Raw genomic sequence first — 14,766 nt, 5'->3', positions numbered from 1 at the left:
AATCCCACTGCAACCACTGAGAATTGGCCATATTAAAAGCTTTGCCTATAATAATAAGTTAGTAGAAAAATATTTTTCTGTTAAGATTTTTGTGATTACTAGTAAGGTTGAACTTTTTTGTGCCTTCATTTATCTTTCATATTTCTTTTGTGGTTTTCCTTTTTCTATTTGACTCTTTTTCTGTTGGCGTGTCCTGATGATCTCTGAGCACTCTTTATATGTGGTAAAATTAATCCTTTTCCCTATATGTTGTAAAATTTTTCTTATTGTGTCATTTAGTTTAATTATTTTATTGTATTTCTCATAGTGGTTTTAAATTTTTGTGTAGTCATCTCTTTTTTTTTCTTTAGAGTTTCTTCCTTTGCTTTTATACCTTTATTGGTTTTCTCCACCTCAAGATCAGTGAAATATTCTCCTAGTTATTGTTAGCTAGGGACTATCTCCTGAAATAGTTACTTTTGTTCCACAAGTTATGAAACCTGCTAACCAAAATCCAGTATTGGATTTTAAGGGATTGTGTAGGCTACAGTAAGGATTCTGTGTTTTTTTTGTTTGTTTTGTTTTTGGCTGTTTAGGATTTTTCTTTTTTTTAAGTCAGTGAAGAATTAAAGACAAACTACAACTCATATGAGGCATTCCAAGATGGGCAGTGAATCCCAATTATGAGCTGTTTCAATATTTTCTCATTTACCAGCTTTTGTCATTGGACATTTTATTTTGATTGACCGTATTTATACTTTAAAAAGTAGTTGTGCTATAGAATTTCATGCATAGATACCAATAACTAATTTATTTAAAACCATTCTATCTTTAAATAGCTCTAATGTCAGATAGAAAGATAAAACGATTGTCATTTTTACAGAAAGAAAATAAAAAACATCAGGGAATGAGGCAATCTAGTGCCTCAGAAGAAGACAAGAGCCCAGAACTCACCATCCCAGGTTCTCATCCCCTCCCTCACTTTCTAGCTATTTGGTAATTAGGTACAAGAAATTTGTACATCATTAAGCATTTTAATAACTCCAGAAAATTTTCCCTGGCAAAAGAGGTAAATTTGGAAGAAAGTTACACAATTCTGAAATTTTTTTTTTTTTTTTTTTTTTGCGACGGAGTCTCGCACTTTCACCCAGGCTGGAGTACAGTGGCACGATCTCGGCTCACTGCAAGCTCCGCCTCCCGGGTTCACGCCATTCTCCTGCCTCAGCTTCCCGAGTACCTGGGACTACAGGCACCCGCCACTATGCCTGGCTAATTTTTTGTATTTTTAGTAGAGACGGGGTTTCACCATGTTAGCCAGGATGGTCTCAATCTCCTGACTTTGTGATCCACCTACCTCGGCCTCCCAAAGTGCTAGGATTACAGGTGTGAGCCTCGGCGCCCAGCCGAAAATCTTATACTGTTTAAGTAGTTCATATGGCAGGCCTAACTTTCTATGCTGTTGTTGAGCTAAGGTATCTAATACTTTAAAAATATAGTTACTCATAAATGTTTTAAATTTGCTTCCATATCACGTAAGTTATGTGCTTTATTACCAGTTTTTAAAATTTAAGTAAAAACTAAACTAGTGGTTTCCAAGTAGTTTTTTCAAGTTTGTGAGTTTATATTCAGCTAGTTCTTTCAAGTAAAAGGACAAAATGTTTTATAGTTTAGTAAACCGAGCTGTGATTAAACTATGTTTCTGAATCCTGCTTTCAGTTTGCTTAGATGACTCCCTGTAGTCATCCTTGCCACCTGTCCCAAACCCTGAACATTAGGGGGCTGGGACCATGGTTATAATAATTATTTACCTGGGAAAATGTAACTTCTATAGGATGATTGCTGTTTCTAATAAGTAACTATAGGGACAAATAGAAGGATTTTAGTTAGAAATTTGTATAGCTGGGAGGAATGCTTTCTAGAGCAATGAAGTTGTAAACATTTTTATTTCATATTTTCGGCATTTTTAAAAATAAAAAACATGTTCAGTTTTTATCACATGCATATTATGTTACCTTATAAGATCTGGTTTACACTTAAAATTGCAAATATCAGGTGGTATGTATTTTCCATTTTTGAAACCATAATAAACATATTCTTTTAAAAGTTTGGATGCCAAAATATTTTCCTTAAATGTATTATTTTCTTCTCAGCCTTATGTTTACACAACACCGCCCTTTGTCAGAGTGACACATGGAAGGATTTACTCGGAAGTGACTTGCTTTTTTGACCATGTTACTCATAGAGTCCGACTATACCACATACAGGGTAAGAAAATAGGAATGCAGTTATGAAACATATATATGCTGGTTTTTGAATTCTTGCTTTTCTTATGCCATCCTTAATAAATTAACAGTTGATTTTTGTAGATTTTTTTTTAAACTTGACATCATATTTTTAATGTGATTTAAAATATGAAACTTATCTTTTGATAATAAAAAATGGTAAAACATTTCAATCCCTACATGTACGTTTTCCTCTGTATATCTTCTCTTAACTGTTGCCATATTGGTCTTAGTCATGAGCTCATTAACTGGAAACTTTATTTCTAACACCTGAAAACAATACCATGTTTTGATTTTATGAAATGGAAATTATATTAAATATGACTTTCAGTTAGTAGACCACACACATATATGGGACCTGCTTCCTTAAATATAGCCTGTATCACTGGAATGTAACTTTAAGAAAAAAATGTTCTAAACTAGTTCCATTTGTTTACAACTCTTTACCCAGTAAAGTATAAAACCTAGCAATTGTTTATCATTTTTAGAACAGTATTGAGCAGCATCTTTATGAACCCAAGTGATAGGAAATAGGCTTTTGATCCTTTTGAGAACTTAATCCTGGGCAATGGAACTGATTCTGTGGGGTCTGAGTGGAGCTGTGGTTTCCAAACACTTGCACATTTAGGTTGGTTGATTTAGAATTCATTGTTTTTAGAATGGTGTGCTTTTCCAACCACAGATTTAATCCTAATAACCAGGGTATTTACCATATTATTGACTTTTAGAAAAATACCTCATAAAAATGCCATTTAAATTTATCTTTGCTGTTAGGTAAGTTGAACAAATTAGAAAAGAAAAAATACTCTTTCTCTGAATCTTCATACAGGTAAAAAATAAAGGATTTCACAAACTAAAGATTAATGTGTAGACCGGCACTGTTTCCTTTTTAGGTATTGTGGGGAAGCAAAGGGTTACTATGTTCAGGGAATTTCTTAGATAACTGAAGTTCAATTTTCTGATTTCATAGTTTAATTTTGCTTTTAACTTTTTTATTAATTTCAGATTTCATTAGTATTTGCTTTTTGTTAGAATTTCAGGTATGGACAGACTTTCTCACGCAACTTCTTTAGGTAATAATATGATAGGTTTTTCAGAATAACCCATGATTCATAGGATGAATCAAGAAGTAAAAGTTCTTTGGTTGGTGGTTTTATGTCCTAAATGTGACTTCTGCAGTTATCTGTGATCACTTTGCTACCTACAGGAAAACCTGTAGTTCTGAAATAATCTTTTATTGAGTTTCTCAAAACTTCTGGTAAGTCAGAAACTATGTTTTTGACCATCTGTTTGTACTCTTGTGTAAGCCATTATTTAATATCCCTGAGAGCTCTAAGTTACATTTTCAGCTTTATAGCATTACTGCACAGAAGATATGTTCATCTATTTTTAAGTTTGCTTAAAACTATTGTTTTTTAGTGGAAAAGTTTTTCCTGGAGTACAATGTGGCACACACTTTGGCACATACTTGTGTCATCAAGTTTGATTTACCATTGTTTTTCATCAGTTATATTTAGAGATGGGCTGTGTCTCAGAGTAAATGCTGTAGCAACTCATCCTAAAATTCCAACTTCTCAATCAAATATACTTGCATAATTGCTTTTGCTTTTATTTAAGCATGTCACTATATCTTCTGGGTTTTCCTTGGATTATCCAGGACCTCTAGTTCTCACATCATAGGGCAGTTTGTGTAGACTAGATGGCCCTGTTCTGCTGCTGGTGGCTGTAGCTTAGCTTGCCAGAGTACTTAGTGCTTGACTTGGAAATTAATAGACTCTGACTTGCCTATTTACTTATTCGAGCAAACTATACTCATCAGAACTAAATGCTTGTCATTTTTCTTTTCCCCCTCTCTTCCTGTTTCCCTCTGGGCAGTGAACTGTCCAGTGGCTAATAGTGTTAAGCAGGAGCAGGGGCCACTAAGGTCTGACTGGCTCCTGGCCTTCCAAAGGGGCTCTCCGTGTAGACCATTTCTATTTGCTGGTCTTGCCCTCTACCTCTTTTCTCTTTTTTATTCTTTAGCGCGCTCTCTCTCTCTCTCTCTTTTCTTTTTTTGACAGCGTCTCCTCTGTCGCCCAGGCTGGAGTGCAGTGGAGCGATCTCGGCTCACTGCAGCCTCTGCCCCACTGGTTCAAGGATTCTCCTGCCACAGCCTCCTAGGTAGCTGGGACTACAGGTGTACACCAGCATGCCTGGCTAATTTTTGTATTTTTAGTAGGGACGGGGTTTTGCCATGTTGGCCAGGCTGGTCTCGAACTGTTGACCTCAGGTGATCCACCCGCCTTGTCCTCCCAAAAGTGCTGGTATTACAGGCATGAGCCACTGCACCTGGACTGATTTTCTTTTTTCATGTGTTTCCTTTCTAGATTATTTGTCTTCTCTTCCTTGGTGTTCTCGTGCATATGAAAAAAATAGTAAATGATGGATAAATAAGTGTAATGCAAACTTAGAGTGCCTCACTGATGAATTTTATAGTAGTTGCCTGGATTAAACGTGAAGCCGTCATATGTAACCTTGAAGTAACATATAAATATTTTTTTCTTTCTTTCCAGTCCAGGTCATTTTTTTTTCCCAACATGAAAGTAGTTGGTAGGAAATAGAGATACCAGGATCACCTGAAATGCTTTCTTCCAAACTGTGTACCTTCCCATGTTTGTATTTGAGCTCTTCTTAACAAATCTCCCTCTGGGAAAAGATAAGCCCAGTTGTGGAGAGCGTCTTTCCTTAGTAATTTTCATGACTCACCTGTCTCTGCTGTTTTTCACACATCATTGCCTGAACACTCAGGTTGTCTCAATCCTGGCTTATTGGGGTTTTAATGAAATCACTAAATCAAGGCCCATGATAGAAATATGAAGTCTTCAGGGTGTTTGGCTCTATCAGTGTTCACGCTGCCTGAAAGGGTGATCAGTCTTCAGGGATCTTTTATTTAGTGCCAAGTTTTATGTATTAAGAAATACTGGAAAGTTGTTTAACATTCTAAACTTTGGCCTCCTGTAAATCAGACATCTGGATGATTGATCAAAATTCATAGACAAAATGTAGCTTTTCATTTTAGATGCAAAGAAGACATCAGCCAACTTCCATGCTTTTGTAGATTGACTTTTAGCTAGTATTGCATAAAATAACAAAAATATTTATTCTTGAATTTAATTTACTAAACTAGTTTTGGATATATGCTACTTTTGCCCCCCTTAAACCAACCAGATGCAGTTATTTGGATTAGTATTAATGAATAGAGCCTATTTGTTGTTAGTACCAGATTTTCAATCCAGGAGGAAATGAGGGTTTGGGGAGAGAGACTATTAATATTTTATGGTTACATACTGTAATTGTATTAGGTTACTAAACCAGTTAATTATTCAAAAGATTTTGTAATCTCTCAGCAAGAAGGAATAAAGAAACAGAAAATGAGTTAGTATTAAAGATTGTCTTTGTTGGGTGTCTATTTTTGTTAAACCTTACAAATTCAATTTAAAAACTAAAGTAATGCATACCTGACAAAATATTCTTACATTTCTCAATCTCTACTTTAGTTGTTCTTTGACCTTTTTCTCCCCAAAGTAACTATTTGCCCAAATTAAGCTTCAGGAGAAAACAAAATCAAGAACGAAAATCAAGCAACCTTTCCAAAATTATATAAACTCTTTGGTCCTTAATGATTTTGAAACAGAGTTGAGAGGCCTTATAGTTCAACCCTACTTTTGTTTTTCATTTGGAATTTAACTTGTTTTTCTATTTGCATTCTCTCCAGATTCTGAAAATGATTAGAAGTGCAATTGAAGGGCTCTCTCTTTCTTAACATCTCCTAAACTAATAAAAGAACACTCTGTTTCCCTTTTCATTATCGTTCAGACATCGCATTCAAAAGGTTTCTAAAAATACTAAATTAGAAGAAATCTTGTGCTCACTAGCCTTAAAAGCTCTACAAGATCAGAGCAGTTTGGAAATTTCTAATGAAGGCGAGGCACAGTGGCTCACACCTGTAATCGCAGCACTTTGGGAGTCCAAGGCAGGCAGATCACGAGGTTAGGAGATCAAGACCATCCTGGCTAACAAGGTGAAACCCTGTCTCTACTAAATATACAAAAAATTAGCCGAGTGTGATGGCACGCGCCTGTAATCCCAGCTACTCGGGAGACTGAGGCAGGAGAATCGCTTGAATGCAGGAGGCGGAGGTTGCAGTGAGCTGAGATCACGCCACTGCACTCCAGCCTGGGCGATGGAGCGAGATTCTGTCTCAAAAAAAAAAAAAAAAAATTTCTAATGAGATATAATTTTTTGCCAATGTCAAGTTTAATAAATCCATTTTGTAGCACCCATAATTTAATGAAATGCAATTTATTTCATTTTTAGAAAATAACATTTTTCTGGGGGAAAAGTTGAGAGAGGTGGGAATTAATTTTTCTTGCAGTATAATCATCTTTTATTTAATTGAAGCTTTAAACATTACCATATAGGCTGCTACTTTAGCTTTTTTGGTTAATCTGTGATTAGAAGATAGAATATAATACAAACAGAAGCTCCTGTATCCTCTTGTGTTTTATTTAATATTGCACCTAAGAGGAAAGTACATACCTTGCAATAATATAATACCAGTAAGTGACATTGCTAACTGTAGCCTTGTCTTCAGAGCTGTAATTATTGGACTTTAGTGTCCTAGTTTCTGATACCAACAGCTACTTTGAAGAATTAGGTCACTGTAGGTAACCAGTGTGTCATGTACATTTCACTGGCGCAAGGACTGTGTTCTCCTAGGCCGGTGTTTGTTAGCGAGTGAGTATGTATGTGTGTGTAAACCATGTTTTAACCCTTAGGGGAAACATCTTAAATGGGATACTTCTGCTCTATTTTCCACCAACATATTATAAAGTATTATATGTAATGGATCTTACTCAAAGAAAACAAGTAGCCTGGAGGTAAAATATAATGAACTGACATCAAAAACTATGGAAGAAAAGACTTTCCTTTGACTGACATGACTGATTTCCTTGCATGGACATATTTAGCAATCCAAGAGAGTTGCTTAGTTTTTCTCTGAGCAATTTTGAATATATAAACATAAGTGGATTTATAACCTGACTCTTGGCTTTTAGAGAATCAAAATGAGCTTCATCTAGTTAAACATACTAGGGGACTTCAAAAAGTTTGTGGACAAATGAAATTAAAAGATAAAAATTAAAAATATAAACTTTCTCAACGTCAGCTTCATCAAGTTCACAACACTTTTGTAAGCAGTGAATCCAGCTACTTAGTCCATCCCTAAGGAACTGAGGGTCCTGGGAATTTAGCCATGTCATTTCAGTCTACTTGTATTTTTAAGTAAAATGAGTGCCCATTAAATATTTTTTAAGATTAGGAAACAAGAAGAAATCAGGAGGAGCCAAATTAGCACTGTAAGTGAATGCCTAATGATTTTCCATTGAAGCTGTCACAAAATTACCCTTGTTTGATGAGAGGAATGAGCAGGAGCATTATGGTGGAGAAGAACTCTGATGAAACTTCCCTGGGTGTTTTTCTGCTAAGGCTTTGGCTAATGTTCTCAAAACATTCTCATAACGAGCAGATGTTACTGTTCTTTGGGCCTCCAGAAAGTCAACACACCAAATGCCTTGAGCATCCCAAAAAGCTGTTGCCATGACTTTTACTCTTGACCAGTCTTCTTTTGCTTTGACTGGACCATTTCTACCTCTTGGTAGCCATTGTTTTGATTGTGCCTTGTCTTCAGAATCATACTGGTAAAGCTGTATTCCATCTACTATTATAAATTTTCAAAGAAATGTTTCAGGATCTTGATCCCACTTATGTAAAATTTCCATTGACAGCTCTGCTCTTGTCTGCAGCTGATCTGGACACGGTGGTTTTGGCACCCATTGAGTGGAAAGTTTCCTCAACTTTAATTTTTCAGTCAGAATTGTATAAGCTGCTAATTGTCAGTTCTCTTCAATTAGAGCAGGAAAGCAGACTTAATTTTTTTCTTGAAAATTGGTGTAGTCTTCATCTTCAACATTGTCTCATCCCTTCCCAAGACAATTTATCTATTTTGTAAATTGCTGATTTTCTTGGACCATTGTCCCCATGAACTTTTCATAAAGCATCAGTGATTTCACCATACTTCCACCCAAGCTTCACCATAAATTTGATGTTTGTTCTTGTTTAAATTTTAGCATAATTTATATTGCTCTGATAGAGGCTCTTTTCAAACCGAAGTCTCACCCTTGTTAGTGCCTCAAACTAGATCCTGTTCAGACATGTTATAACAAGTAAGTATGAGTTTATTTTGATGAAATCCATGCATAGTTTTTTCATGATATGCATTTTCCATGAAACTTTTGAAGACCCCTCTTATAAGGAATCACATTGGGATTTAGAGACCCAAATCCTTAGTTTTGCCTCTAAGCAAACCAGAGGAGTATGGGTTTGTCCTTTCATTTCTTAGGGACTTAGTTTCTTAATCTATAAAAAAAGGTAGATGTTCAATTAGGTGTAACCATCAAAGAGTCTTCATACAACTTAGTTTCACATAAAATCTCTTTTGCCTGACTCCCTGCTTCTAAATTCATCTTCTACACTTGATCTTAGCCAGAAGGCCAAGAAGTGATAAAACTCATCTTCTAAGGATGCTTGAATCTGGGGCTTCTATCCCTGGTGTCTGCCCCACTTGTAAACAAGGTCTCAGAACTTCACTGAAGTTCTTTTTATTTCCATAAAAAGATTCATGAGGACATTAAGGTGGTTTGCAATCAGTCTCTCATTTTTTTCCAGCGCTATATTCCATATTTAGTTTGATTTGAAAGTAAAAAGCATTAAGTAAGTTATAGCTAGGCAGGCTTAGGTAATTAAAACATTTTTGGAATATCGTAATATGCAATTGACTGCTAAGGATTTTTTTCCCTGTTAATTGGAACTTTTAAAAATTGAAATAAATAGCTATGTGTTGAATCTGATTATTCCCTACAGGCATGAAAGAGAAGGTTATTTTAAGGGACTGTAAGCACATTCTGGTTACACAGATTCAGAACTCAGAGATTATCTTTGGGGCTGTTTGAGAGCAGCTGATTGTTGAAGCCGTAACTCCTTAGCAAGGAAGCATCATCCCCTACAAAGATGGGTTGCACTGAACTCAGGTTCAGGGCACAGGGATGGGAAACATAGGAGATTTGTAATGGTTCAGAGTTGAGACTCCAGAGACAGTTCTCTTGTGTTTTATTCCCAGACCCATCCCAGCCCTGCCACTTAGCAGCTGTTTGACCTTGCACAGGTTACTGCCAATCTGGCTTTGGTTTATCATCCTGAAATGTTGACAGTAGTAAAATCAGCTTCAGAGGATGTTAGGGGTATTCACTGAGTGACTATACAAGGAACCTTACCCATAGTGAATGTTGTATCTGCTTACAAGAGTGAGTGAGCCAGATGGGTTAGATGGTTGGGTGTTATAAGACAAAGCATGGTCATTACGGATTGGGGGAATTGGGGAGGATTTAATGAAGGAAATGAGTGATTGAGAGGCTAGGTCTTAGAGAATGTCACATGAAAGGCAGAAAGGAGGAAAAGAATATCACAATGTGTGAAATAAGGTTGTTTAGAAACCTACTATAAGGATTTAAAGAACTCTTTGTCCCTTATATATTTTTTAATTGACTTGTGGTTTTTCTTTATACATTTAAATAATTAAAGGATGTTACTTTAGTGTATTGTACATGGTAACTTTTAAAAATAAGCATATCTGATGGGCAATGGTACTAAATCATGTATTTTTTAAAAGCCTGCACTAGCTTTTTCTTCAGCTGTTAGAAACTTCACATCATTATTTTCTCCTTATAATTACATTCTATTTCTCCACAGAATTTTATCTTAATGTAGTATTTTTGTGGCTCAGAGCCTTGTTACTGGTCAGTCTTTCATTACTTCTCTGAAACAAAAATTGTGTGTGTGTGTATTTATATGTACAGTTTTAAAAGTCTGTTATAAGGCTTTAAGTATTTTATTTCTTGATTGAGATATAAAAATTATTGGCATGCACTTGGTCAAAAAAACATAAATATGTTCCTATTTTAATAACTGTATTGTATAAATTTTAATGGAAACATTTTTCTCAGTGGGTTGTACCTTTTTTATTCCTAATGGATAATGTGTCCATTGATGAATGTCACTCATTGCTAGAATGATACATGATTTTATTTTTAATTTTTGTTTTTGTAAATATCAGTGCAAAGGAAGTTATTCACGTAAATAAGTAACTGGTAATGGAAGGAGTTTTGTTATAGGAATATCATTCAGTACTTTGAACTCCTGGGTTAGATGCCGAATGTCACTGACCTGCCGTCAAACATTAATTTTAATCAATTATTTTTAAAGTCCTGCTGCCTGACAACCTGATTAGGTACGCTTTCAATTTTGTTGAAAGCAAGCAATTGGAAACCACGTGTTTTGCAGAAATATTTGTTACTGGGTCATTAAAGTCCAGTCAGACACCAATATGTTGAACTGGCTTTGTTCAGTACCCACTAAACAGGGTGAGAGAGATGCTGCTGCTTGTTTTGTTTGTTTGTTTATTTATTTATTTATTGTAAGTTGGGAGAAGAAATAGAGTGGTGGAAAAGAAAGAAACATCTGTCATGGAGGCAGATCATTGTGAGGAATCTTTTCCTGCCTAAAGGTGCCTTAGAAAGGAGCATGTTTGGGAAAACAGGAAATAGGTGAGTTCAGAGTAACTGCCCGTGCCACAGATGTGCAGATCAAATATCATTGTTAGTTCAGCCAGCTTCTCTCCTCTCTCTTAGACCAGCCCAAGCCTGGGTCACAGGGAAGGCGCCAAAAAACTCCAATGTTGTGAGCTATTTTATTCACCTCCTAGGGGAGTGTTTTAGTTAGACCTTATTTATTTTATCTATTTTGAGGTTAAAACTGATGTCAGTGTTATGATCCCTCCAAAACAGAGCTTCCAAAAAATTCTGTTGTTTCATAACATTAATGCTTAAAAAAAAAACAGAGGGGGGGCGGAGCAAGATGGCCAAATAGGAAGAGCTCCAGTCTCCAACTCCCAGCGTAAGGGACACAGAAGACCGGTGATTTCTGCATTTTCAACTGAGACTCCACCTCTGGGGACAGGGCACAGTCAACAACAACAACAACAAAAGCAGCAGAAACCTGCCCAGACGCAAACGACTCTGTCTGACAGCTTTGAAGAGAGCCGTGGATCTCCCAACACGGAGGTTGAGATCTGAGAACGGACAGACTGCCTGCTCAAGTGGGTCCCTGACCCCTGAGTAGCCTAACTGGGAGACATCCCCCACTAGGGGCAGTCTGACACCCCACACCTCACAGGGTGGAGTACACCCCTGAGAGGAAGCTTCCAAAGTAAGAATCAGACAGGTACACTCGCTGTTCAGCAATATTCTATCTTCTGCAACCTCTGCTGCTGATACCCAGGCAAATAGGGTCTGGAGTGGACCTCAAGCAATCTCCAACAGACCTACAGCTGAGGGTCCTGACTGTTAGAAGGAAAACCATCAAACAGGAAGAACACCTATACCAAAACCCCATCAGTACGTCACCGTCATCAAAGACCAGAGGCAGATAAAACCACAAAGATGGGGAAAAAGCAGGGAAGAAAAGCTGGAAATTCAAAAAATAAGCGCATCTCCCCCTGCAAAGGAGCGCAGCTCATCGCCAGCAACGGATCAAAGCTGGTCAGAGAATGACTTTGACGAGATGAGAGAAGAAAGCTTCAGTCCATCAAACTTATCAGAGCTAAAGGAGGAATTACGTACCCAGCGCAAAGAAACTAAAAATCTTGAAAAAAGAGTGGAAGAATTGACAGCTAGACTAATTAATGCAGAGAAGGTCATAAACGAAATGACAGAGATGAAAACCATGACACGAGAAATACGTGACAAATCCACAAGCTTCAGTAACTGACTCGATCAACTGGAAGAAAGAGCATCAGCGATTGAGGATCAAATGAATGAAATGAAGTGAGAAGAGAAACCAAAAGAAAAAAGAAGAAAAAGAAATGAATAAAGCCTGCAAGAAGTATGGGATTATGTAAAAAGACCAAATCTATCTCTGATTGGGGTGCCTGAAAGTGAGGGGGAAAATGGAACCAAGTTGGAAAACACTCTTCAGGATATCATCCAGGAGAACTTCCCCAACCTAGTAGGGCAGGCCAACATTCAAATTCAGGAAATACAGAGAATGCCACAAAGATACTCCTCGAGAAGAGCAACTCCAAGACACATAATTGCCAGATTCACCAAAGTTGAAATGAAGGAAAGAATCTTGAGGGCAGCCAGAGAGAAAGGTCAGGTTACCCACAAAGGGAAGCCCATCAGACTAACAGCAGATCTCTCGGCAGAAACTCTACAAGCCAGAAGAGAGTGGGGGCCAATATTCAACATTCTTAAAGAAAAGAATTTTAAACCCAGAATTTCATATCCAGCCAAACTAAGTTTCATCAGTAAAGGAGAAATAAAATCCTTTACAGATAAGCAAATGCTTAGAGTTTGTCACTACCAGGCCTGGCTTACAAGAGACCCTGAAGGAAGCCCTAAACATGGAAAGGAACAACCAGTACCAGACATTGCAAAAACATGCCAAAATGTAAAGACCATCGAGGCTAGGAAGAAACTGCATCAAATAACGAGCAAAATAACCAGTTAATATCATAATGGCAGGATCAAGTTCACACATAACAATATTAAACTTAAATGTAAATGGACTAAATGCTCCAATTAAAAGACACAGACTGGCAAACTGGATAAAGAGTCAAGACCCATCAGTCTGCTGTATTCAGGAGACCCATCTCACATGCAGAGACATACATAGGCTCAAAATAAAGGGATGGAGGAAGATCTACGAAGCAAATGGAGAACAAAAAAAAGCAGGGGTTGCAATCCTAGTCTCTGATAAAACAGCCTTTAAACCATCAAAGATCAAAAGAGACAAAGAAGGCCATTACATAATGGTAAAGGGATCAATTCAACAGGAAGAGCTAACTCTCCTAAATATATATGCACCCAATACAGGAGCACTCACATTCATAAAGCAAGTCCTTAGAGACTTACAAGGAGACTTAGACTCCCATACAATAATAATGGGAGACTTCAACACTCCACTGTCAACATTAGACAGATCAACGAGACAGAAAGTTACAAGGATATCCGGGAATTGAACTCATCTCTGCACCAAGCGGACCTAATAGACATCTATAGAACTCTCCACCCCAAATCAACAGAATAGACATTCTTCTCAGCACCACATCGCACCTATTCCAAAATTGACCACATAATTGGAAGTAAAGCACTCCTTAGCAAATGTAAAAGAACAGAAATTATAACAAACTATCTCTCAGACCACAGTGCAATCAAACTAGAACTCAGGACTAAGAAACTCAATCAAAACCGTTCGACTACATGGAAACTGAACAACCTGCTCCTGAATGACTACTGGGTACATAATGAAATGAAGGCAGAAATAAAGATGTTCTTTGAAACCAATGAGAACAAAGATACAACATACCAGAATCTCTGGGACACATTTAAAGCAGTGTGTAGAGGGAAATTTATAGCACTAAATGCCCACAAGAGAAAGCAGGAAAGATCTAGAATTGACACTCTAACATCACAATTAAAAGAACTGGAGAAGCAAGAGCAAACACATTCAAAAGCTAGCAGAGGCAAGAAATAACTAAGATCAGAGCAGAACTGAAGGAGATAGAGACACAAAAAACCCTCCAAAAAATCAATGAATCCAGGAATTGGTTTTTTGAAAAGATCAACAAAATTGACAGACCACTAGCAAGACTAATAAAGAAGAAAAGAGAGAGGAATCAAATAGACGCAATAAAAAATGATAAAGGGGATATCACCACCGACCCCACAGAAATACATACTACCATCAGAGAATACTATAAACACCTCTACACAAATCAACTAGAAAATCTAGAAGAAATGGATAATTTCCTGGACACTTACACTCTTCCAAGACTAAACCAGGAAGAAGTTGAATCCCTGAATAGACCAATAGCAGGCTCTGAAATTGAGGCAATAATTAATAACCTACCAACCAAAAAAAGTCCAGGACCAGATGGATTCACAGCTGAATTCTACCAGAGGTACAAAGAGGAGCTGGTACCATTCCTTGTGAAACTATTCCAATCAATAGAAAAAGAGGGAATCCTCCCTAACTCATTTTATGAGGCCAACATCATCCTGATACCAAAGCCTGGCAGAGACACAACAAAAAAAGAAAATTTTAGACCAATATCCCTGATGAACATCGATGCAAAAATCCTCAATAAAATACTGGCAAATCGGATTCAGCAGCACATCAAAAAGCTTATCCACCATGATCAAGTGGGCTTCATCCCTGGGATGCAAGGCTGGTTCAACATTCGCAAATCAATAAACGTAATCCAGCATATAAACAGAACCAAAGACAAGAACCACATGATTATCTCAATGGATGCAGAAAAGGCTGTTGACAAAATTCAACAGCCCTTCAT

The 14,766-nt window shown here is 37.1% G+C and overlaps 1 protein-coding gene across 1 annotated transcript in view; it reads left to right on the top strand.

The window, feature by feature from the left end:
- The window catches only part of MAN2A1 (mannosidase alpha class 2A member 1), a 192,438-nt gene that overhangs the window by 133,525 nt on the left and 44,147 nt on the right, over positions 1–14,766 (top strand). The window contains exon 16 of the mRNA XM_030926978.1: positions 2,130–2,244. Within this exon, the coding sequence (XP_030782838.1) occupies positions 2,130–2,244 (115 nt within the window). The remainder of the gene's footprint in view (positions 1–2,129; positions 2,245–14,766) is intronic.

This window comes from Rhinopithecus roxellana, chromosome 3 (assembly GCF_007565055.1).
Source record: "Rhinopithecus roxellana isolate Shanxi Qingling chromosome 3, ASM756505v1, whole genome shotgun sequence".
NCBI classification, from domain to species: Eukaryota; Metazoa; Chordata; class Mammalia; order Primates; family Cercopithecidae; genus Rhinopithecus; species Rhinopithecus roxellana.
This window is presented reverse-complemented; position numbering and strand designations above follow the sequence as displayed.